We start from the raw sequence: 24,226 nt of genomic DNA, 5'->3' as shown, positions 1-24,226 counted from the left end.
AGGTGTACGATAAAGCTCATTTCACGGTACTACAGCATATGACTGAGGTGGTGCCGTACGTTGACGAACACCTTGCAGTTATCCGACATGAGAACCCAGGCCGATCAGAGAGTTGGGTCAGGAATAAGCACATGTCTTCTTTCAACGAGTGGCTGAAGAACCGAATTGCCAGGTTGCAGAACTTGTCTAGTGAAACACTTCAGTGCTTGTCACAGGGTCCTGAATGGAGTGCCACCACCTGGCAAGGATATGACATAAATGGATACACCTTTCACACGGTAAAGCAAGACAGCAAATGCACAGTGCAGAACAGTGGGTTACGCATCGAGGCTACTAGTGACGGTGGTCGTCGTGATCAATACTATGGTAAAGTTGAGCAAATATTGGAGCTAGATTACTTGAAGTTCAAAATCCCGTTGTTTCGTTGTCGATGGGTCGATCTTCGCAATGTAAAAGTTGACAATGAAGGTTTCACCACTGTCAACTTGGCTAACAACGCGTACAAGGATGAACCGTTCGTTCTCGCCAAACAAGTTGTTCAAGTGTTCTACATAGTTGACCCGTGTAACAAGAAACTACATGTTGTTCGTGAAGGGAAAAGGAGAATTGTTGGATTGGACAACATTGCAGACGAGGATGATTACAACCAGCACGTCCACGGCATAGGTCAAGAAATACCTCTAGAAGAGGAGGAAGAAGAAGATGAAGTTCAATATGCACGTGTCGACCATGAGGAAGGATTATTTTTGTAATTTATGTACGTAGTTTATGTCTACATGTCTGTTATCTGTATGACTCTAATATGTTCGCAATGAAATAGTCAAATAAAATAATTAAGTAAAGCACCCACTAGAAGTGAATTAAAATAATTAAGCAAGTATAAGCATTGGAACTAAAATAATTAAAGTAGTATAGTAATGAAGTGCAATTACAACTGTTAGTGAAATAAAATAATTAAGTATAAAAAAATATGTAGTGTATGTGAAAATATGTTAAGGAAAATAAAAGAACTAAGTGAAATAAAATTGCTCTAGGCAAACTCACCTGTGACGGGCTCTATCTGTAGGGCCGTCACAGGTGACCTCACCTGTGACGGCCCAGAGTGTTGGGCCCGTCACAGGTGGTATTACCTGTGACGGCTCCACGGTTGGCGCCCGTCACAGGTGAGGGCACCTGTGACGGCTACATAGTTGGCGCCCGTCACAGGTTCATGTTCCGTTGTGCGAGTCCTGATCCGGTTCATGTTCCGTGCACTGGAAGCGTGGTCCCGCACACAGTACCAGAAGGACGGCTTGTGAGGCGACGTTAACGGCGTTAACGGATGTGAGAAGTTGCCGTTGCGCCTCGGCTTTTCCGTCAGAGTCAGGGCATCCAATGCTCTCGATCCCTCTTTCTTCCTCCTCTCGCTGTTGCTTCCGCGGTCGTCGATGCGACGCAGGCCTGGCGGAGAATCCCTCTTTCTTCCCCTCCGCTGCAGGCTCCCGTCCTCCCCTTTCGACTGTGGCTTGCAGGCCCGTGCCCCCCCCCCAATCGATTCTCGTCCGCGCGTCGTCTTGCGGCAGCGGTCGGTTCAAGGTGCTCAAAATCGGGGGGAAGTGGAAGAGCTGTCTGCGTCGTCCTCGAGGGGAGTAAAAGCTGGCCGGCGTGCTCGCTGTGAAGCAGCAAGCAGTCTGGCTGCCTGTGTGCTCGTCCTCTCTGCCTCTCGGGTCAGACAGTGCTGGCCTGAAGAGTCTCATCAAGGCATCCAAGCTGGCGGAGTTGAGGAGTCTCTATTTCAGGCCGAGCGTGTGCGTGGTCCGATGGAGACGACAGCGAAGAAGCGGAAGCGAGAGCGGGATCTATTGTCGATCCAAGAGGAGGGGACGATTGTTCAATCCCCTCAAACAGGGGAGATCTCTGTCCGCGGCGCCGATCTGGAGTCCGGCGAGGACTCCTCCGACTCTGTCACCTCCGACGCTGGCAGCGCCAAGGCTGCTCCCGACGACGTGCTTCATATCGCGCATGCCCTCTGCAAAGTTTGCGCCAAGTCTCCTAGAGCCGTCATCGACTTTGTTCGAAGAGTGAGCCCTGCCACCGTCGGCCGTTCGATTGATTGGGACGTCGTCCGCGAGGAAGAGTCATGTAAGGTATTGGTTTGTATTAATTTGTTCATTTCCGATTCAATTTTATTTGACTTGCACGGAGTAGATGGGCGATGGCCGTAGCCGGTGGACCGATATGGAGGTTCGTGTGTTTCTTGAGAGCTGCTTGGAGGAGATGGCAGCGTTCACCATCACCTCCAACTCCCCCAAGCCGCAGGCATGGCAGAACCTAATACACAAGATGTACACCAAGTGCAAGAAGAAGGTGAACAAGGCTCAATTGGAGTACATTTGGGGGCAGTGTAAGAAGCGGTACAACAGGTGGGTGTGGCTAGAATCGCATGCAAGCGGGCTGGGTCGTGATCCCCATACATCAGCCATTGTTGCCGATGATGAGTGGTGGGAAAGCAAGAATGCGGTACGTACACTTGACCATAAATATTTTGAACCAACAATTTTGCCTACAATTGGTATTATCTGAAATTTAGTACATGCATGCAATTATGAATACAGTTTTGTGAGGTGTAATAATTTTTTTGTTCAAATTGTGTGTGCCAACAAATGACTAGCTGCAGTAAAATGGAAGGATTGTGATCACATATGTTTCATAGTTGTTACTGTCATGTCGTTTTTAGTAATGTGTGCCATTCCCTTGTATTTAAGTTAACAAAATGATGTTTAGGAAAGATCTATATGTAGTGTATATGTAGTGTATCAGTAAATTAGGAAAGATCTTGTACAAGTCATTTAGGAACATGTTAATACATATTCAACTAGCTGTACACACCTTCTTTGTGATGTATATAGAGAGAATGAACAAAAATGTGCTCATCTACAAAGAATATAATATATGCAGTTTATCTTATGTTTACAATGTTCAAACTATCTTTCTTTCATTCTGTCAGATGTGTGGCCCATTGTAACATGTACTCCTGATTATATTTGATAACTTGGTACCAATGTGCACATTTACTGCCAGCATTTTAGTAGTAATGCACATTGGACTGCACATATTCATTATGTTCAATGTTTGCACAAGCCTAATGCACTTGCCTTGTACTAACTTATTTTTACTGTCTACTTATGTTGCAGCAAAATAAAGGTGTCTTAAGCTTCAGGAATGATCCTCTGAAGCACATTGACCTTCACCACGCGGTATTCAGTGGGCACACAGTTGTCGGAAACCACTCCGCCGTCGCAGGGGCAGCCCCACAGGCACCGCAAGGAGCAGTTCAGTGGCAGACCATCGACATGGCGCAGCTCGCTGCTGCTTATAGACCACCACCTCCAACTCCACCCCCAACGGCAGCAGACCGGGGCAAGGGAAAGAGGCCAGCAGCAAACACTACTGCCTCAGGGAGTTCTTCCAAGAAGTCACGAAGCGACTCCGCTGGACTGGCTTTGGAGAGGATTGCGGACATCCGAGAGCAGAGCTACCAGAGTCGTGTTGCTCAGATGGAAGCAGAGAAGTCTATGGGCCTTGATGCGTGCATGGAGTTGGTGGAAAATGATGGCCATGAAATTGGAGGAAGTGTGTGGTATGCTGCTTGTGCGCTATTCCGTGACCCATTCACCTGCAAATGCTTTGTTCGAATCAAGGACGCCGCTAGGCGCTTGGAATTTATACGCACTGGTGGTACTGGACAGTCATCTGGTGGCACCTGGTAGTTTGTGCACTGTACTTTACTTTGAGTTGTGATGGGCGATGTTTTTCAAATAAACCATTATTTATGTTTAGAACTCAGTGTGCTAACAATTTTTACATTCTGTGAGTCCGTAAACATTTGCGGCTTTATATCCAATTCGAGCAACTACGTATTCCATTGCATTGCTTTTATATCCAAATAATTCTTCGATTGCATAGATCACTGCCATTATTAATTTCTATCCTTTTGATTATGACAAACATTGCATATTCTTCGGTTCTCATATGTTAAAGGAAATCGGCGATGAGTTACGGCGCGGGTGGATCGAGTTGGAATGGAGGCGGTCACACAAGCAGCGAAGAAGAAGATGCCATCATTGAGTACATGGCTGCTACCCTTGATTTCAATGAGAGGGCACCAAGGAGAATACCGGTGCAAACCGGTATCAGTTGGATGATGGACACGATGGCAAATCGAAGCCAATGCAGGGCAATGTTCAGGCTTACTGCAGAGGAGATACACAATTTGCATGATCTATTGGTCACTTCTTTTGGTCTTGTAGGAACAGCAGGGGTCTGTTCCATGGAAAAGCTTGGTATTTTCTTGTACACGATGGGTGGAAATCGTCCAATCAGAGACGCGAACAATCGGTGGGTCCGCTCCAACTCGACAGTGTCGGTTCACTTCCACCATGTTTTGCAGGCTATGAATGATCTCGCTGGGAAAATATTGAAACCGGTTGATCCCAACTTCTTAGATTACAACCCTCAGATTCTGCAAGAGAATCCTTTCAAGCCTTTCTACCAATCAGTGGGAGCTGTCGATGGCACACATATTCCAGTTCTGCCTAATGCAGCTAGCGCTATGCAACACAGGAACCGTCACCACATAACAACCAGAAATGTTCTAGTAATATGTGATCATGATGGGAGAATTATTTTCTGTGATGCTGGCTGGCCTGGATCAGTTCACGACCAAAGGATTCTCAATGAGGCAGTGCAGGCTTACCCCTACGATTTCCCACGGGTACCGTTAGGTGAGTTGTATCGGTCAATACACTTTTTTTATTGCCAAATGTCTTGATTTTATTTAATTCTATACATGTGCACTAATATTTAATTATGCGCCGTTAACCAGGCAGGTACCTACTTGTCGACTCCGGATTTCCTACCAGGATGGGCTTCCTTGCACCGTACCCACATGTACGGTACCACAGGGATCAACTTGCGGTCGAGGGAGCCCCGCCACCCGTAGGACGGGAAGAGACTTTCAACCATCGACACTCCACGTTGCGAGGGATCGTGGAAAGACAATTTGGCATCGCAAAAAAGATGTGGAAAATATTGAAAGAAATCCCTTATTACCGAGATGAGGACATCCCTGCACGCATCATTCATGCAGCTTTCGCTCTACACAACTTTAGGTTGGATAGTAAAGATCCGACCTATCGGTTCACTAATGCTCTCTACAACGGCAATCCAGTGCCGCTGCTGAACGATTCATTCGACCATATGTATTACGCAACAAATAGCGAGGCCGCTATGTGCATGTTGCGTGACTGTATTGCTGATGATGCGTACAATAACTACCATTAGGTAGGTGATGTTATCCATAATGCTTGTCGTATGTTCAGTACTTCAATTTTCAGGATTGTATGGTTTACCATTTATTTATGTCCGAATCTTCACATATTATGAAAATTATTATTAAAGAAATCACATGTGTGTGCATATCAAATATTTCTTTCACAATTGGTGCCGCGTAGCAAATATCTCTTTCACCCGCGTAGCAAACACCCATTAATTCGCATGCTACAGTACCTCCACTGCCAGCCCCTGCCCGGCATCGCACGGCACGGCGACGGAAAGTGTCGGCCATAGACGGCGTCCAGGCTGCCGCTTTCAATATTTTCCAGTGTCTCTGACGCCCTGACACTGCTACAGTGGTCTACAGTACTACATGTTCCCAACCCAAAAGTCAAGCTCCGATCCGGCACTTGCGAACGAAAGTGAAATAAAATTGCTCTAGGCAAACTCACCTGTGACGGGCTCTATCTGTAGGGCCGTCACAGGTGACCTCACGGTTGGCGCCCGTCACAGGTGAGGCCACCTGTGACGGCCACATAGTTGGCGCCCGTCACAGGTGAGTTTGACTAGGCTTGACCTAGGGTTGGACATCGATCCAGATCCGGCACCCACTCTCACTCCACTCTCATCTCTCGACCGCCGCCTCGCCCCTATCGACCTCTCCGCTACCCTCTACGCCCTCCTCTCCACCGCCGCCTCGACCTCTCCACCGCCGCCCTCGCCGCCGCCAAATCCGCCGACCTCTCTGCCGCTCACCCTCTCCGTCGACCTTCCCGACGCCGGCCTGCACCACCACCGCCGCAGTCCATCTCCACCGCCATCTCCACCGTCGCCTCGACCTCTCCGCCGCCCTCCTCTCCACCGCCGCCTCGACCTCTCCGCCGCCATCTCCGCCGCCCTCTCCACCCTCTACACCGCCCTCTGCACTGCTGCCGCCTCACTCACTCTCTCGACCGCCGCCGGGACCTCCTCTTAGTCGCCACGCCAGGACCGTCATCGCCGCCACCGGGACCTCCACGGTGAGCCCACGGCCCCCGCCTCCCCTCGTTTACTATTGGTCGCCGATTAACCCCCTCTTCTCCTCCTCAGCGCCGTCGTGCCAAGAAGCCGCCGCCGCGCCGCCGTGCCGAGAAGCCGTGCGCCGTGCGCCGGCCGGGACTCGTCGTCACCGTGCGCCGCCTCCTCTGCTCGTCGTCTCCTCTCCAAGTACCCCTCTCTCTCTGATGCCGATGAATGGAATGGTGCAGTTAATGCATGAATGAATGATGCAATGGAATGGATGAACGAATGATGAACTTTGGGGAATCCGAGGTTATCAAACCATCACAGAATACAAAATGCATGGGGAATTTTGGTGGATTGGTCAGTGTAGTCCATGGACGGAACCGACCTAGACACCAAAATTCTCCATGCATTTTGTTTTCTGTCATTCTTTGATAATGAAGGAACTTTATTAGGTTTAGGGTTTGAAATTTATATACCCTTGTTGATAGATTGGCCACAGATTACCTACACTTGTTGATTTATATACCCTTGTTGTCTATGAATAGGTGAATTGCATGAATTGTTGTTTATATACATGATTTATATACCCTTGCTGTCTATGAATAGGTGAATTGCATGAATTGCTTTTTATATACATGATTTATATAATTTTTTTTGATGCCTTGCTGTCTATGTTTGCCCATGCTGCTGCCTATGGTTGCCTGTCATTTTGTTTTCTGTCATTCTTTGATGATTTATATACCCTTGCTGCTGCTGCCCAATGTGTTCCTTATTAAATGGCCAGTGATGAATTGCTCAATAAGAACAGATTTTGTGCACTTGCTCTTTTTTTATGCATAAGAACATATTTTCTGCACTTGTTCATTTTTTTATCTACAATAATATATGCATGATTTATATACCACTGCTGTTGTTGCCCCTGTACTTCTTGTTAAATGGCCAAGGATGAATTGCTTAATAACATTCTATCTATACCTGTTATTTTCTTTATGGATAAGAACAGATTATCTACACTTGTTGATTTATATATCCTTGCTGTCTATGTGAATTTCCCTCTGCTGTTGCTGTTTATGTGAATTTCCACCCTGCTGTTGCTGTTTATGTGAATCTCCCCCTGCTGTTGCTGCCCCTGTGGCATATATACCCGTACTGATGTTATATGGCCCTGCTACTGCTCTTATTGCTGCTATTATATGGCCATGCTGTTGCTACTGCTCTAATTTCCTGCACTTGCTCTTTTCTTTATGGATAAGAACAGATTACCTACACTTGTTCTATTTTCTTTGGGTTGCTTTTTTCTCCTAGTAGCTGATTTCCTCTTTTTATCCCTTCATGCAAATGATTGTAATTGATGCATATTTCTCAGCAAAACTGAGGCCATATCTTTCATAGTATACCCCGTATTACATTGGATCTAATGCTATTTAGTCTAATGGTAGGAAATTTATAATCTTTTTCGCGAAAGTTAAACCATGTCAACGCCCGGCGCAAACCCACCCTCCCCAACACCTGCGAGGGTCCAGGAAGAAGCAAACCCAGCCACAGAGGCAGTTGCAGAAGGTCATCCCGCGACAACGGCGGTCCAACAACACGAAATTCATGGTAATTTATAGGATAAATTTTCACCACATGACCACATAAATTTTAGCTAGCACCCCTTAGCAAATATTGCCTTCTGTTTGTGCTGCAGAATTGCCGCATGAACAACATACGTCGATGTCGGGCGGGACAAGTGCAAGTAGGTCTAGTAGAAATCCGCGGTCACATAATATATGGCCGACCACAGTGCAAGTTATAAGAGAGGTTGACGCTAGTGGTAGGCCCACGGCGCCCAGGACTGTCATTGGAAGATGGTCTAACTGCTGCGGGATAGCGGCACGTGAGAACTTCGGGATCCTCCATAAAGATATCGGGAAGGTCACAGAAGCCGAGAAAGAGCGAGCTTGGACGGCAATGGAGAAATGGTTCACATTTCCAGCCGAAGCAAAGGATAGGCTCAAGCGGAAGGCATTCCAAAAGATGGGCAAAGCTTGGAAGAATTGGAAGTCGAAGCTCTTCACCGAGTTTGTCAACCCGCCCGGCAATCATACGCCGTTCGATGAATACCCTCAAATAACCGAAGCGGTGTGGGAGGAATTCTGCTCTCTCAAGACCACCCAACAGTTTAGGGAATCAAGCGAGGCACATCGCGTACTGCAACAGCGGAATGAGCACCCGCATCGGCTGGGCACCGCAGGGTACATCGGCAAGGAGGCAATATGGGCCCAAGAAGATGCAGCCGCTGCAGCAGCGAATGTCCCTGCCCCGTTTTCAGACATCCCTGAACAAAGAGCTCGCAACTGGGCGCGGGCAAGGGGTAAGGTCAACCCGGACGGCTCTGTCACATTTGAGAACAAAAGTGATGCCGTCGTCTATCAGGAACTGGTGAGTTCACTACTTAACCTAACTAATTTCCGTTCGTATAAAGTACAAGTTCGTATAAACGACTATCTTCTTTTCTAGTTGGGCTTGGTTGCTGAACAAGCTTCACAAAGCGAGGTTGAGTCCGCGCCGAAGAGGCGCGAAGATGACATCCTCACAAAGGCGCTCGGAACCAAAGAACATCCTGGCCGAACTCGGGGAATTGGTAGCGATGTGCCCTGGAAGCATGGACTCCCTCAGTACAGATCCCAATACAGGAAACGGAAAGTCTCCAAGGAAGAGAGGGACGCTCGTTTGAAGGCCGAACTTAAGGTTGAGGTCATTCAAGAACTAGAAGCTAGCATGGATGCAAGGGTGGAAGAAAGGGTTAACAAGGTCCTCGCCGACATGAATATACCCCGAGTCACAACACCTGCTGTGCAACCAACTCCTCGTGTACAACACGACGCGAGTCCGTCACAGCATAGGAGTAGTTGTGCATCCACAGAGGTGCCGGCCCCTGGTCTCCCTATCGCACCACTAGCTGCAGTGGACCACATCGAGGTAATTGTTGTTATCCGATCCATATGTAATAAAAGACATGTACACATTCCAATATTAAATTCAAACTTTCACCTTATGCAGGGCGCAGCACAATGTGTCCTACTAGCGAGAGTCCACCCAACTTTCGCTCCTGAAGTCGCTGAGGGCATGGCTTTCAAGCCCTCTGTTACAGACAAGGTCCACGGCGCAGACCTGCTAGCTGGGTATGCCAAGGTGTCCATCGATACAGTAAAGGACACCTGGTCCGGCTATCCGCTGCCCGTGCCCCCAAATGATGAAATCATGACTTTGGGCGATGCGCGCAAGACGTTCATACAATGGCCCAAAGAAGACATAGTTGTGAAGATGACTCCTCGTCCAAGTCGACCGACGGAGCTTACACCTCCCAAGTCTAAGCTATCATTTGAGGCTCCCCGTGGACCGGCATTGTCAGTACCTCATTCTCCCGGTGGAGCTGATATGGACTTGGCAGATATAGCTCAAAGCTTGGCTCCAATAAAGACCACAAGAAAGGCCGATAGCTCCCCACCACTTGTCAAGGGCCAGAAGCGTGAACGCGGCAAGGGGAAGGTCGGGGAGTTGGCGCCGGAGCCAAAAAGGGGCAAGGCTGCGACGTCGATGCCGGTGAGCAAATCGGGGAAGGTCGTGAGGGCGCCAGCCCAATTTGAGCTAGGCATGCCATTGGTGGAGGACAATGTGTTAGCTGTGATGGGTATTGCTTGCCGAGAGCTACATAAGCAATACATGGAGCTAAGCAATGCCAAGCGGAAAATGAGGGAGTCATCCATAGTTGGACATCACGACCACCAGCCGTTCCTATCGTCGCCTGCATATATAACTCTAGGCTTTGATGCCCTCTTCGACCTTTTCAGGATCCGGAAGTTGGACACTGGTCTTCTAAAATGCTACTCCTTGTAAGTGCATACCTTCTATACTTGTGATATGACTGGACTATATCTCCTAATTAAATTAGTTCTAATACGTACATATTTTAAGGTTGTGTTGGATCGAGAGTCGTCGCCATGGTAATCAGGTTGGGTTCCTTGATCCATCCATGGTGAATGAGGTTAATTTACGACAGAGCTTCACTGAGGTGGTTGACTATGTCAACCGGTGTTTATGGGCCCATCAAGACAAGGAGTACATCATGTGCGCACACAACCAAGAGTAAGAGGACAATACCCTTCGTGTATATTGTTTTTGAAGTTAAGGTTCTTAGTACTAACGCTACATAACCACTGCGCAGGCGACATTGGATTCTCCTAGTCATCGTACCTAAGTGGAGTAGGGTTACCTACCTTAACTCCAATAAGTCCAAAGATTATGATTTCAGTGAAATCACCAAGGCCTTAAATATGGCTTGGGGCCCATATGTGGAAAAGGGTGGTAGGCACAAGGAGGGCAAGAATGAACTTTATCATGACACCAAGTTTGCATGCGCACAACAGATCGGAGACCAATGTGGTTTCCACGTGTGCCACAACATGTCAACACTTGTAAGAGAGGTGAAAGATTTCGACCCTGAGGTTGTTGCTAATGGCGAATAAGCTCATTTCAATATCTACATTGCTATTCAAAACGTGCTAATTAACCTCTTATTTATTAAACAGAAAGGTAGAGCTGGCTTGAAGATCTCACCCATCAACCCCCCCGCTATCAGAGGCGAATTGTGCGCCTTTATTCTTGCAGAAATAATGAACAAGAAAGGACGTTTTCATGCCAAATAGACTCATGAACTTGGCTAGATAATTTATTGTGATGTAAAAAAGATGTTTTTATAATTTCTGGCGATGTAAAAAATTATGTTTTTCATATGTGCAATATTTATGGTACTTTACTAAATTGTCATCACATTTGATCAACTACGATTTATGTTGTACTATTCATCTGTTTTCTCCTTTTTTTTTCCTTATTGACAGGTTGTGCAGGTCGATGACATTATGGCTTTAATCCATTTGGTAAGTATATATGCGGTTCTATGAGCAACGACCGAAATTGTGGCTTTCAAGGGGTGTGAATTTGCTGTGCAAAATTGTGGCATTTGAACTGCATATATGTGTTGTTGGGGATCTGTGATGTTATATTGGGGGGGTGATGTATCTGTGATGGATCTGTGACTGGAATATATCTGTGATGTTTCTATTTTTCAGAGGGCATGGCTAGCAAATCCTGAGGCTAGCCAATATTTAGCATTTATTTTTTTTCTGGAATTAACTCATCAGTGACGGGTCGGAACAAAAATCCGTCAAAGGTAACATAACCTGTGACGGACTAGCAAATAAAGGCCCGTCAGAGGTGACCTACCTGTGACGGGCCTTTACTTTTGGAGCCGTCACAGGTAGATCACCTGTGACAGCTTCTAACTACGGAGACCTCAACCTCTGACGGCCTTTATTTAAAGGGCCGTCAGAGAAGAGTCACCTGTGACGGGTCCTAACTCGCTCAAGGCTAGCGGAGACCAACACCTCTGACGGACTTCTAGTAACTTGCCCGTCAGAGGTGGGTGTCACCTGTGACGGCCGGCCACCCGTCAAAGGTGACTGGACTCACCAGTGACCACTGATCACTGACCATGCGCGAAGCCGTCAAAGATGAGGGTTTGGGCCCGTCACAGGTGACCTTGGCCAGTGTAGTGAGGTAGGGTAGGCAGCAAGGATCGGCTAGTCATTATCAAGGGCCATATACTTGTAATCGTACTGATCCAGATCGCATATACGTATAGGTACTAGCTAGTGCTTTTGTATGCATAACTATACAAAGATTTATACTGGAGTACTAATAAACAGACAATTGATTATACAGTATATAATACAAGTGCACGAGCACATGGCTCATGCATCTTTATTTATTTATATATACATACCATGGATGTACGTACCAGCAAATACAATATAAGGCACGAGTACGTACGGTACGTATGCAAATAGTAGAGGATATAGTTACACACATACAGTACAAGGGACATTGATACAGTACAATACAATACTCCAGTACACAGCATGTGATATATGCATGCAATGATGGTGTAAGAGTGTAACTAGATGAGACCGTGGGTGTAGTTGATCTGCTCGCCGTTGACCAAGTTGGGCACCCACTGGTTACCGTTGATGAAGTGATCAACGGTGAAACGGTTGGCCTCCGCCGCGGTGATCACCCGGACGCCCTTCCACTTCACACGGTCGGCCGTCTCTGCCCCAGCGCCCCAGTTGCCGTACTCCAGGTACTCCACTGTCTTCTTTTTTTTTTAAATTTCAAACTTGTGAAGAAAATAAGTTTAAAGTAGTTTTTCGCGTAAATCGGTCGATCGGACGCCCGACGCAGAGAGTCATCCCATGTATGACGCCGCCATTATCATGGATCCTCGTCGGCTCGTCGTTGCTTGTCTGCTCATGATCAGTGACCCTATCCTGGCCGCACTGCCGCAGGCCGCCTCGCGTGGTGCTGGCGCTAATCGCAGGGACGAGCAAAGGTTGCCGAGCTCGCCAGCTGCTTGCTGCCTGCAAATAGAGTGAAAAAAAAAACAGGTGCAAATAGAGAAGGAAAAAGAAACCGAGTTCTGAAATTTTAGGAGCCGCAAATGCCGGAGATGGTCACGCTGCTGACGGTGACATAGAAACGCACCCTCCCTGCTGGTTGCCTCATTTGAAACAAGGTGTAGAGAGATGGGAAGGAAAAAGATAGAAGGATGAAGGAAGATGAAACTGACATGTGGGTCCCATGTGCAGATGAGGAGATGGATGGGAAATGTGACGTTAGTGGCATGGTTCTAATTTTGTAAAATTTTAGTGGCACGGTTACGAATAGACGAATTGTAATGACATTTATTTGAAATGGCATGGATTGAATTAACCCTTGTAAAACGTATGGAAATTGAGGGATGGAGTTCTATTGGAAATATGAGCTCTACACCTACTTTGAGTGGGCGGGCTTTGTGGTATAAATAGATGAGGGGTTGAGACTAGAAGATATTGACTTTTTGGGAGAGAAAAGTTAGGGTTTACTTTGAGGTTTTAATCCTAGTTCATGAGTTGAGAGATGAGTGCTTTAGATGCACTTTTGAAACACATTGATGCAATGAAGTTGATCTACTTTCAAGAGTTTTGTTGATACATGTTTTTCTGGATCCGACGGTTAAATGGGAGGCAAGTCGGCGGTCTAACCCAGATGGCGGTCCAACTTGGCGATGAGGGGGCGGTCAGACCAGCGATGTGGAGACGGTCAGACCGGAATTAATCTAACGGTCAGATCGGCTATGTCGAGAACTCCATCAATTTGAAGGTAACTTTTATTTCCACTAAAAGTTTTTGGGTTTTTTGTTTTCCCTACCATTCACCCCCTCTGGTTGGTTTGTTTGGTTTTGTTCCCTCTGGTTGGTTTGTTTGGTCTTTTTTCGATCGTACAATAGTGGCCCATATATGTCGTCATCTCCCACGAACTGTGGCACATGTGCTACCGAGACGTAAGCCCCTCCTCACTAACCCTGCCCATCTAGCCATACTGGCCCGACCTGCATGCACCTTGCCATCTTGCTATATGCACCCCACCACGCAGTGCACTAGCACCACCAACTCAGCTCCATGCCCGCTGACCATAGAAGTTAGACCATTACCGTTGTGGGCCACATGTTGCTCTTCCTCTCATTACGTTTGGGGTACATAATGATTTTGAGAACAGGTGGTCGGAGGCATGTGATTTATTTAGGTGGTAGAACCATTTTTTTTCTATTTTCTAAATCAATTTTCCTTTAATTCACCTATTCCGATTTCCGAGCCCATAACGATTATATAAATCAGGAGTAGGACCTCATCTTAACGATTATATAAAACAGGTGCAGTATGCGGATGACACACTGATTTTTATATGGATCATAATTTAGAGCAAGCTGAAAATATTTTCTATATGTTTTAGAACAACTACCTATCCTCAATATTAATTTCCATAAAAGTGAACTTTTTGCCTTGCCTAAACTAAAGACTGAGGAACAATATTTGTAGTTGTTTGGTTGCCAGATAGATATTGTTCTTTTAGATATCTTGGTATATCACAATTGCAGCAAGTGAGGGCAAAACCACAAACCGTAAAAAGCAAAGGCAAAATCACAATTGCAGCAAGTAATTAAAGGCAAGAATACAATTATGCCTAAAAACTAAATTCAATCTTTACATGCCAAAAAAAAATTAAACATAAGTTTGGTTATGATAGATGCTTGCTGTATAAATGCTGTAATTATTTTTCAGAACATTTTGTAACTATTTGAGTGATAGGGAAGCAAGTACGTGTATGCACTTGAGGGGTGAACATCCAATTCCACGGTAAGAATTAGAACACTATATTTTGGAGCGAATAAAAGGCACAAAACGGACCGTAACATGGTGAGACTCTAACTGATGGATGAAATTAAATGGGCTACTATATACTGCAACAATTAGTGAAACTTGATTCTTAAATGCTCTCTGTGAAATCTTAATTATTTCTTAGATACATAGTAAGTATATGCGTGTATGCACTGCACTGTTGTGGTGTGGTCGATCGAATCGAAGGGACTGCATGCATATGTAGTTGCTCATGGGGCCGGGGCCGCCGCCGCAGCGACGTCGGGAGATGGTACCGTCGTCGTCGCAGTCCCAGTCTCAGAAAGATATTCCGGTAGGACAGCTTCCATGAGATCCAACAAGCTCCATATATAGTTGAACTTGGTGGCGAGGAGGACCTCACCCTCTGACGACGAGCCGTCAAGGCATCCACTCTTGCAGAGTGACGGCGGGTGGCCGCCATGGAACAAGACGGTGAGGTTCTGGTGGATGATGGGGGGCCTGTCTTCCATGTAGGTGTGTCCGCAGGTTAGGATGGCGTTAACTTCGCCGATGGTCTTGTTGCAGCTCAAGAGGCACTTGCCTGGAGGTGTTTTTGTCGTTATCGCCTCGTCCCCTTTCCACTGCTCGAAGAAGGTGGCGATATTCGCGGGGTTGGCGGCGGTGGTGGTGGCAATCATGGATTCCGCGAGCGACGTGGCCTCGTAGGTCTTGAATGAGCAGTAGCGGACCAGCCGTTTGTACAACTCTTGGTTGTCCTGCGCCTTGGTGACGATGTCTGGGAGTGTCGGGAACACCTTAAGGCACGATGCTACGTCTGTCGTCTTGGAACAGAACGCCTTGGGGTCGTAGCTGCCTATCGCAGCGGCAACGAGGAGGAAAAGGAGGAGGAGTGGTAGCTGTAGTGAGCGAGGCGATGCAAGAGAGGAAGAGCCGGCCATGCTTGCTAGGATGGGAATTGAGGGTAACTAACATATGCACATGGTGATGATGTCGTTTGATATATATACTCTCTTTCTCTCTATATATGTAGGAAAATTTCTTTTCCCTGCATGCATCGCTGGCTAGTAATCAGGAGAGCTTCACAAGTGTTGGGTTCAGTTTTGTTATGAATACTCTCCATTCATTCTTGTACCCTCTCTCTCTCTCTGTTTTTAATTTCAAGATTTTCTTTTTGAGGTTCTCTAGGTGTGTTTGGACCCTCCATTCATCTTTTGATCCCATAAGCCTGATACAAGGACAAGGCGTTTGAGTAGAGTTGTGACCATTTTACCGCTAGAACCAAACTTATTTGCCATTAGACGCGCTCACTACTTCTAAATAGAGATGTGACCAACAACAACACCGGTGGTCACATGCGGAGTAATTGCTCTCTAGTTTAGAAAAATACTCCCTTTGTGCCTGTTCATACGAGTACATGACCGATTCCAATTTCTACCAATTTCATCTGTTCCAGTGGCACATTTGCTATATATTCCAAAATTTGTGCGTGTTCACATAGTTGCTATATATTCCAAAATTTGTGCGTGTTCACATAGTACATGACCATTCCAATTTCTACTAACTTCATCTGTACTCCAGTGGCACGCACACCATCGATCTTTCGCAAAGAGAAATAATGCAAAAGCCAAATGTCGACAAATTTTGGCACAACGAGCCGACTTTCTTTTTCCATTTGCATGACATTTGCACTGTCATACGAGAACGGTAGTTGGGCATTTCAGAAAACTGCTAGGTGATAGAAGTAGCCATAAGAAAAAAGACCAGAAGTTGAGCAGAGGCATGATATATTCAACCTGGTGTTGAACCAACACCAGAAAAATTCAGAGAACTGCAAGCATAGCAACTAAATTTTCTTAAATCCTATAGAGAGAAAGTCATTCGGACTAAAAGCAAAATAGCGCGTGAGCGCTTATGAACAATTTTTAGAACAAATGTGTCCGAATCCCTTCAAGCAGCGCGCTATGTTCATTCAGGACACAAAAATGCCCCAAAAAGCAAACAGATGTGAACAGCTATTGTTGGCTTGAATCAGAACGAACAGCCTCCAAAAAAAAAGTTTCCCTACTATCTTAATTCTCTCTTTGTGCAGAGGAGGTTTGGTCTTTGCCTAGTATGTCAGTAGGTTAATTAGCAGACCACTGTGTATGGTGTAGGAGTATCCTTCTCGATCCCTTCCCCCACACTAATCCCCACCATTAGAAAATTAATGATAATCTGGAAACAGTACTAGTGTGAACTCGATCGCGCTGAGGTAGGGTAGGCAGCAAGGATCGGCTAGTCATTATCAAGGGCCATATACTTGTAATCGTACTGATCCAGATCGCATATACGTATAGGTACTAGCTAGTGCTTTTGTATGCATAACTATACAAAGATTTATACTGGAGTACTAATAAACAGACAATTGATTATACAGTATATAATACAAGTGCACGAGCACATGGCTCATGCATCTTTATTTATTTATATATACATACAATGGGTGTACGTACTAACAAATACAATATAAGGTACGTACATATGCAAACAGTAGAGTATATAGTTACAGACATACACAAGGGACATTGTTGATACGGTACAATACAATACAAATATACAATACTCCAGTACACAGCATGTGATATATGTATGCAATGATGGTGTAAGAGTGTAACTAGATGAGACCGTGGGTGTAGTTGATCTGCTCGCCGTTGACCAAGTTGGGCAACCACTGGTTACCGTTGATGAAGTGATCAACGGTGAAACGGTTGGCCTCCGCCTCGGTGATCACCCGGACGCCCTTCCACTTCACACGGTCGGCCGTCTCTGCCCCAGCGCCTTTGTTGCCATACTCCAGGTACTCCACTGTCCTGGTCGTCTCCTCCACAGGTGTTGCCTTGTTCCAGTGAACCCAGCCGTCAGGGTTGATGATGTCGCTCATGAAACAGCCCATGAAAACCACCCTGGAATGGTTCTTCCAGGGCCTCCCCAGATAGGTATCCACCCCCGCGAGGCTTTCTCCTTCCATGGCGGTGATGTTGCAACCTTGGAATATAAACCCCGACTCCTCGCTGGTTGGGTCGTTGCGCCCCTGCGCCGTGATTGCGTTGTGCTTGCCGTTGCCCGGGTTGCGCACCAGTAAGCGGCAATACTGGAAAATGGCCTTCGCATTACCGTACACAAAATCAATTGTGCCGGCGATGTCGCACCGCAGATACACCTGCAGGTTGTTTTGGGCCCAAAGTGTGTCTTGGTACCCGTCGATGCGGCAGCGGTGAATAAGGGACATGTTGGAGTCGCAGCGCAGAGCGACGGCTGGAGTACCGGTCGGACCCGCCTTGTTCTCTATTGTCACGTCCTGAGCTATAAATCCATGCCCTTGCACAGCTACATACACATATACATATATACAGACAGGCACGCGCATGCAAAATTAGTATAGTAATAAATAAAATTACCAAATTAAGTCGATCGATCTCTTTATACTCCTAGCTAGCTTTTCAATTAGCTGATCGATTTGATTCGATACATATACTAGCTAGCTAGTAGATCGAGTCGCCAAACGCATAAATTCTTTTTATTTTAATCTTGTATATATGTTATATAATTATTTTTTTCTCCTTCCATTCCAAAATAAAATGTTATTAGGTGCTTTTTTTATGGAAGTAAAACAATTGGAATATTTAACAAATCACCAAGCTAATAATATCTTTTAATGCCATGCATGTCTATCATTATATATATGTTAATATTTGAAAATATATAGTTTAGTAATGTATGATGTGTTGATATTATAACCCTTTATTAATTAATATATGTTTTCTTAAGAAAAAACGATCACATATATACCATATGTGTAAAAAACATATAGGAGCCCTTGTAATTTGGGACGGTGGGTGTGAATTATACTAGTCCGTAGCTTAGACCTAAGCTTTATTAACATATAGGAGCATATATATATATAGATTAAAATAAAAGTCTACGCTAGCTAATTCGTCTACGGTCTACCAGTGGCGGGATGATACCAAAATGAGTATGCAGTTGAGTATGTATATAAAGGAGTAGTATATATGCACTTACTGACTGTGGCCGTCCAAGGCATCATGTCGGTCTTGGTCTTATTATTTTCTATGGGGCAAGAGCGGCTTCCAGTAATCACGGTTTTGCCGATGCCCTCTCCCCAAAGCACAACATTTGGTCTGGTAATATTTACCGTTTCCTCGTAAACCCCTGCTTTCACAAAGATGCCGAACCTGCCTCTCGGCGGCGCTGCGCCCAAGGCTTGGGTGATCGTCGTGAAATTGGCCGTGCCGTCCTTCGCTACGACCACGGTCTTCCTCATCCGCTTGCCGTCCACCATCCCATCGATGAGCAGGAGCCTCCTCCGTACCCAGCGGTCGTCGGTGCTGACGACCGTCGCGTCGCCGAGAATGCTCGACGACGACGACCGTACAGCCGCAGCAACGATCAACAAATTAAAACCATATATCATCATCATATTGCTCCTCCTTTCAGCCATTGTACTAGCTAGTTTTTGTGTGTGCGACCGATCGATTCACTTGGTTTTTGCCTGCTCGATCAATTTCCTGGAGTAACTGTATCTGTATGTGTGTATATATATACACTCGATCATATGCCCGCCCGCTGGGACTTGCGCGCATGTGCTACCAAGCCTGACCTACTACACCAATCTAGGAGTAGATATATAGATTCTCTGATTGTCTGTCTTGCTAAATCGATCGATCGATTCAACCTACTAGGCTAGCTACTTGTCTATAGCCAGCTACAAGATTTTTATTCCTGTTGATAGCTCTCTTTCTGCTGCTAACTCTCTAATTAATATAATCCTTTAACTTACGTCCGTCATCAATAATCAGTCCAGCCTTCACGTGCATATATGTACACATCATCGCCCTCTCTTAATTACTCTTGAAAGGAAATTTCTCTATCTCTACCTCTCTCCATACAAATGAAACTTCTTTTGGAAGCGCACGCATATGCGTGGAATATGGATTTGGTCCAAAAATACTACTCCCGATCCGTTCTATATATTTTAAATCATTTGAAATTTTTTCTAGTCAAACTTTATTGACCAAATTTATATAAAAATCTAACAACATCTAAAATATTAAATTACTTTCACTAAAGCTAACATTGAATATATTTTGATAATATATTTGTTTTGTTCAAAATACTACTATATTTTTTCAATAAATTTGATTAAATTTAATTAGGAAAAAAGTTAAACACCTTATTATATGAAACGGATCGGAGGCAGTAGTATCCAACTGTATAATTTTGGTCAGTTCAATTTAAACCAACCAACATAAAGAGGGATGTATAAAATATAAGACCAACCATTTTTGACAATTTAGGCCTTTTAATAAACTTATTATATAATAACTAGATGGTGACAAAAACTATAGCTGAAAATAGACTGCTACTTTAACGCCATGAGCCTTGGCACTAAGGCCCAATATCTCAGCGCCAGGCCATAAGCTAGCGCTAACACCCGTTGTACATCTATAAAAATGGGGAATAAGATCACTTTGACTCCCCCAACTGACCACCGAATCTAAATCATATCCCTCAACTTCAATACCAGAAATCTTGACCCCTGAACTTACAAAACCGGTACAATTTGACTCCCTTGGTGGTTTTGGAGAGCGGTTTTGCTGACATGGCGTACACGTGGCAGTGTTGACTTGGTCTTCTTTCCACGTGACATTGACGTGGCGCTTATGTGACATTAAAATTAAAAAATATAAGCGGAGCCCATTTGTCATTTACACAAAAAAAATTATGGGCACCACTGACATGTGGGTCCCACATGTCATCCTCTCTCTCACTACCCTTCTTCCTCCTCTCCCCCATATTTCTCTCTCTCCCCTTGACATGAGCCGGCGGCAGGCGGGGGCTCGAGCGGCGGCGGCGGCGGCGGGCGGGTGCCTGAGTGGTGGCGGCGGCGGGTGGTGGGAGCTGAGCAGCAAGGAGAATACCGTGTACGATGCGGACACCGCCTTGCCTTCCTCTCCCGCGCACCGATCGGTGCCTGAGCTGGGGGGGGGGGCGGACGCCGCGAGGGAACGTGGGAGCCAGCGAGGCGGAGGCGGTGGTGGCTCAGGGGGGTCGTCGTCGTAGGAGAACACTGGGAACACCAGAGGATCGGCGATGCTCAGGGACATGATGACGTGGAAGAAGGAGGAGCCCGAGAAGGAGGAGGCGGCGCACCGCGCGCGAATGCTCACCGCGCGTCTATTCCAGTGGCGCTTTGCCAACGCCCGCATGGAGAAGGCCATGGCCCGCGCCGCCATCACCGCCGAGGTGAGTGTTGGTATTTCTTAACGACATTACTAGAAATATAATTCCCAGCAATGGCGCAGAAATACTTCTGGTATGATATGGTTACAGAGTTCATCCACAAAGCGCATGGATATACCATTGTAGCATTTCACCCGAGAGTATTCCAAGGGTATCATATTTATTTTATCCCGTGGGAAGATCATGTAGAGAGAACTCAACTAATAACTACTCATCCTCATAATATATCATCTAAGCTAAGTGGAAAGAAAAGAGAAATATAAAGTATTAGTTCAAGTAATCTCTATTATGAATCTTCCCCGCAATGGCGGTAGAAATGCTTGTTGGTATTTCTTAACGACATTACTAGAAATATAATTCCCAGCAATGGCGTAGAAATACTTCTGGTATATTATGGTTACAGAGTTCATCCGCAAGCGCACAAATATACCATTGTAGCATTTCACCCGAGAGTATTCCAAGGGTATCTGTCGACGTTTGATGTCGCGATTCCGGTATTTGCATAGTATGGGGATCATTGGTAGTAGGATATACACGAGACTGAGGTAAAAGAGATGAAGACAGAGATTTTTATACAGGTTCGGTCCCCTGAATTGTCAGGTAATAACCCTACATCTTGTTGGCCGAAGCCAATATTGCTCTTATTCACCATAATCACACCAATACAATATTTGGGGCAGCCTATCTAACTGTTGTCGACATGGCGGTCTGAAGGTCTGACTCATAGTCGACAACAGGGTAGTCTTCCTCCTCGAGTTCGTGCCCGGCGAGATCAGAGACAGCGCTAGATCCCTATGGCCGGCTTCTGTAGGTACCGGATAGTGTCGATCCAGGCGTATCTCTGATGTCGATATCCGGCGGCTTGTCTTGGCGTATGTTGGCTTGTATGTTGATTGTTTCGTCTATGGTGGGTGTCTCTCCCCTCTCCTCCTAGGGGGCCTTGTATTTATACCCATAGGTGTCCCCTTGTCCAAGTAGAACTAGGGAAACCAATATGGATACAATCCGAGTAGTCCTTGTCGTTTCCATGTAGAACTCTGGTTGTCTTTCCTTATCCGGAACTCCATCCATATCCGAAGGTTGTTTCCGTATAAGACATGGTATGTGGTGGATCATGCCGAGATTTAGTCAACTACTATTAGGTATGTGGTATCCATAACCCTGACAGTATCGTATTTATTTTATCCCGTGGAAGGATCATGTAGAGAGAACTCAACTAATAATTTATATATTACTTGTGATAATCATATTCTAAGCAGGGGTTAAGATAATCCAACGGTAGAGTGACACACAAGCATTTAACTACTCATCCTCATAATATATCATCTAAGCTAAGTGGAAAGAAAAGAGAAAGGAAATCTATTCCTATACTTTTAGTATACATAGTATACATACATTCTAGTTAACTAATATACTAGCTAATACCCTCTATCCGATGCCCTCCTAGTACTTCGAGAAGCCACCCCTGACTGCCGAGTTCATTACGACAGCCCGTCATGACTATACAACCGGGGCTAAATACGGAGGAATACCCTCCCAGGAAATTAACTTAGATTTATATATAGGCGCGGAGGAATACCCGTACTGAGCTGTCACCATCAGCGGCCCACCTCTCATGCGCAATATATAACCCCAAATAATGATATCCCGTAATCTAGACACCACGTCTAAACTACCAGATACTACTCTAATATCATCGTCATGGCATAGAGTAATTGCATATGCAAGCATTATACCCGCACCAAAGCATCTCCCAGATAAGCTAGCTATATATTCAGTATAATATGAACATAATGTAAAGTAGGTACTCATATACTCGGAAAGTATTTCAATACCATAAATGTATATAGAAGAGTATTCTAATAAAAGTACAAAGCTTACAAAAGAGAAGAGAAAAGCTACTAGAGCCATACCTGAACTCTTCCGAAGGCTTCCAGACTCCTCACTCCTATTCTAATTCTATTCCACCAGCTAAATACTACTACACTAAACTTGAGAGAAATGAGAGAGCTATTGCTTGAGGTGTGTGTTGAAGTGAAGAGAGTGAGCTCCTTATATAGAGGTAGTTATGATGGTTGTGGAAGGGAAATTGTCCAAAGTACCCTTCAACCGTCATTTGGATACAATCCTGGACATCCATGCCAAAACCTGGATCCAACGGCGCCAGGATTGGTTCGGCCAAACCACCAGGTTCGGCCGAACCTGGGGCTGGCCCAATCCAGCCCAATTTTGGCTGGTGGCCTCCTCTATTGCTCCACTCCGTAGACTTGTGAATTTTGGCCCAATTCATCGTGTCAATTCTGAGTTCTTGGCCTATTCACACACAAGTCTGGTTCTCGACATCGTCTGATTGATTTATCGTCTGAGTTGATGTCGATTCTCCTCTACTTTATGATCATTCTCTGCAAAAGGTTAGTAAACCTAACACTAGTGGAATATTATTATTCTAACAAACATATGCATTGCAAGCATCACTAGTTCTCTCCTATTTCAGCAATATTGACGGTCGAAACTGATCGATAACGACCGTCAACAAAACCCCCCAAGCTTGAACCTTTGCTCGTCCCGAGTGAAGGACGAAAGGAAACAAAGACTTGGTTGTTGATTAGGAGTTGCTACTATGCTGCATATCTCAAAGATACAGGTGCAAGGTATATGTACTATCTCTTAGATTAAATAATTTTTGGCACGGTGTCTTACCCTTACCCCTGATTCCCACGAGACACTGCTTCTCCTTGCCTTGGGCGGTTGAAAGACAGAACAACAATTAGAGCACCAATCACCCGATTTTTATTCAACTCTTATTCCGGAAGTTTTCAAATGATTTTGAAAAAGAAAGCCAAGTTCCTCAAATGATTCACTCAGTCTCTCTAAGTGTATCAATTTGAATTTCTCACCAAATGATGCATTTTTTATTCCTAATCTAAGGTTTTGATATGTGGGGCTCGGTAGGGATCAAACATGGCATACTTGCGTTCACATTTATTACTAAGTCAAAATCTTAGACTAAAGCAGATAACTAAACATACTCAAGATCAAGATCATGCATAATGTGTGTGTGGTATATAGTGGAAATGATATATGAGGATAAAAGAAAAATGCTTCTCCTTTGTGCTTACTTTCTTCTCCCAAAAAAAAATCATTCTTTTATTGATTAGGAGAGGGCATGGCTACATTTTTTTTTCAACATCATGCTCATGCTTATATATATATATATATATATATATATATATATATATATATATATATATATATATATATATATATATATATATATATATATATATATATATATATATATATATCAAAACCATGCTTTTCCCTCCTTT

General features: G+C 45.1%; 4 protein-coding genes across 4 annotated transcripts; 2 read left to right on the top strand and 2 right to left on the bottom strand.

Moving 5' to 3' along the window:
- Positions 1-949: 949 nt before the first annotated feature.
- Positions 950-3,862, top strand: LOC107279451 (uncharacterized). Its single transcript, XM_015761183.3, has 2 exons — positions 950-2,499; positions 3,174-3,862. Exons 1-2 carry the CDS (start codon positions 2,188-2,190, stop codon positions 3,747-3,749), a joined length of 888 nt encoding a protein of 295 aa, XP_015616669.1. The 5' UTR covers positions 950-2,187; the 3' UTR covers positions 3,750-3,862.
- A 168-nt stretch (positions 3,863-4,030) lies between these two features.
- On the top strand, positions 4,031-5,322 carry LOC107279340 (uncharacterized). The gene is made up of 2 exons (XM_015760652.1): positions 4,031-4,763; positions 4,865-5,322. The coding sequence occupies exons 1-2, from the start codon at positions 4,031-4,033 to the stop codon at positions 5,320-5,322; spliced, it is 1,191 nt and encodes a 396-aa protein (XP_015616138.1).
- Positions 5,323-14,587: 9,265 nt separating this feature from the next.
- On the bottom strand, positions 14,588-15,587 carry LOC9268138 (uncharacterized). The gene has a single exon (XM_015761090.3). It carries the CDS (start codon positions 15,533-15,535, stop codon positions 14,846-14,848), a length of 690 nt encoding a protein of 229 aa, XP_015616576.1. The 5' UTR covers positions 15,536-15,587; the 3' UTR covers positions 14,588-14,845.
- A 1,430-nt stretch (positions 15,588-17,017) lies between these two features.
- On the bottom strand, positions 17,018-19,164 carry LOC4349982 (pectinesterase 2). Its single transcript, XM_015761089.3, has 2 exons — positions 18,657-19,164; positions 17,018-17,963 (listed from the first exon to the last, which is right to left on the bottom strand). Exons 1-2 carry the CDS (start codon positions 19,093-19,095, stop codon positions 17,251-17,253), a joined length of 1,152 nt encoding a protein of 383 aa, XP_015616575.1. The 5' UTR covers positions 19,096-19,164; the 3' UTR covers positions 17,018-17,250.
- Positions 19,165-24,226: the final 5,062 nt, after the last annotated feature.

Source organism: Oryza sativa, chromosome 11 (assembly GCF_034140825.1).
Source record: "Oryza sativa Japonica Group chromosome 11, ASM3414082v1".
Taxonomy (NCBI): domain Eukaryota; kingdom Viridiplantae; phylum Streptophyta; class Magnoliopsida; order Poales; family Poaceae; genus Oryza; species Oryza sativa.
Note: the sequence above shows the minus strand (reverse complement) of the source record. Positions and strands in the feature narration are given on the sequence as shown.

Coding starts and splice junctions, on each gene's coding strand:
- LOC107279451 (XM_015761183.3), top strand. CDS start 2,188: ATGGGCGATGGCCGTAGCCGGTGGACCGATATGGAGGTTCGTGTGTTT. Junction 2,500..3,173: donor GGTGGGAAAGCAAGAATGCG/GTACGTACACTT, acceptor CTTATGTTGCAG/CAAAATAAAGGTGTCTTAAG.
- LOC9268138 (XM_015761090.3), bottom strand. CDS start 15,535: ATGGCCGGCTCTTCCTCTCTTGCATCGCCTCGCTCACTACAGCTACCA.
- LOC107279340 (XM_015760652.1), top strand. CDS start 4,031: ATGAGTTACGGCGCGGGTGGATCGAGTTGGAATGGAGGCGGTCACACA. Junction 4,764..4,864: donor TTTCCCACGGGTACCGTTAG/GTGAGTTGTATC, acceptor GCCGTTAACCAG/GCAGGTACCTACTTGTCGAC.
- LOC4349982 (XM_015761089.3), bottom strand. CDS start 19,095: ATGGCTGAAAGGAGGAGCAATATGATGATGATATATGGTTTTAATTTG. Junction 17,964..18,656: donor GCCTTGGACGGCCACAGTCA/GTAAGTGCATAT, acceptor ATGTGTATGTAG/CTGTGCAAGGGCATGGATTT.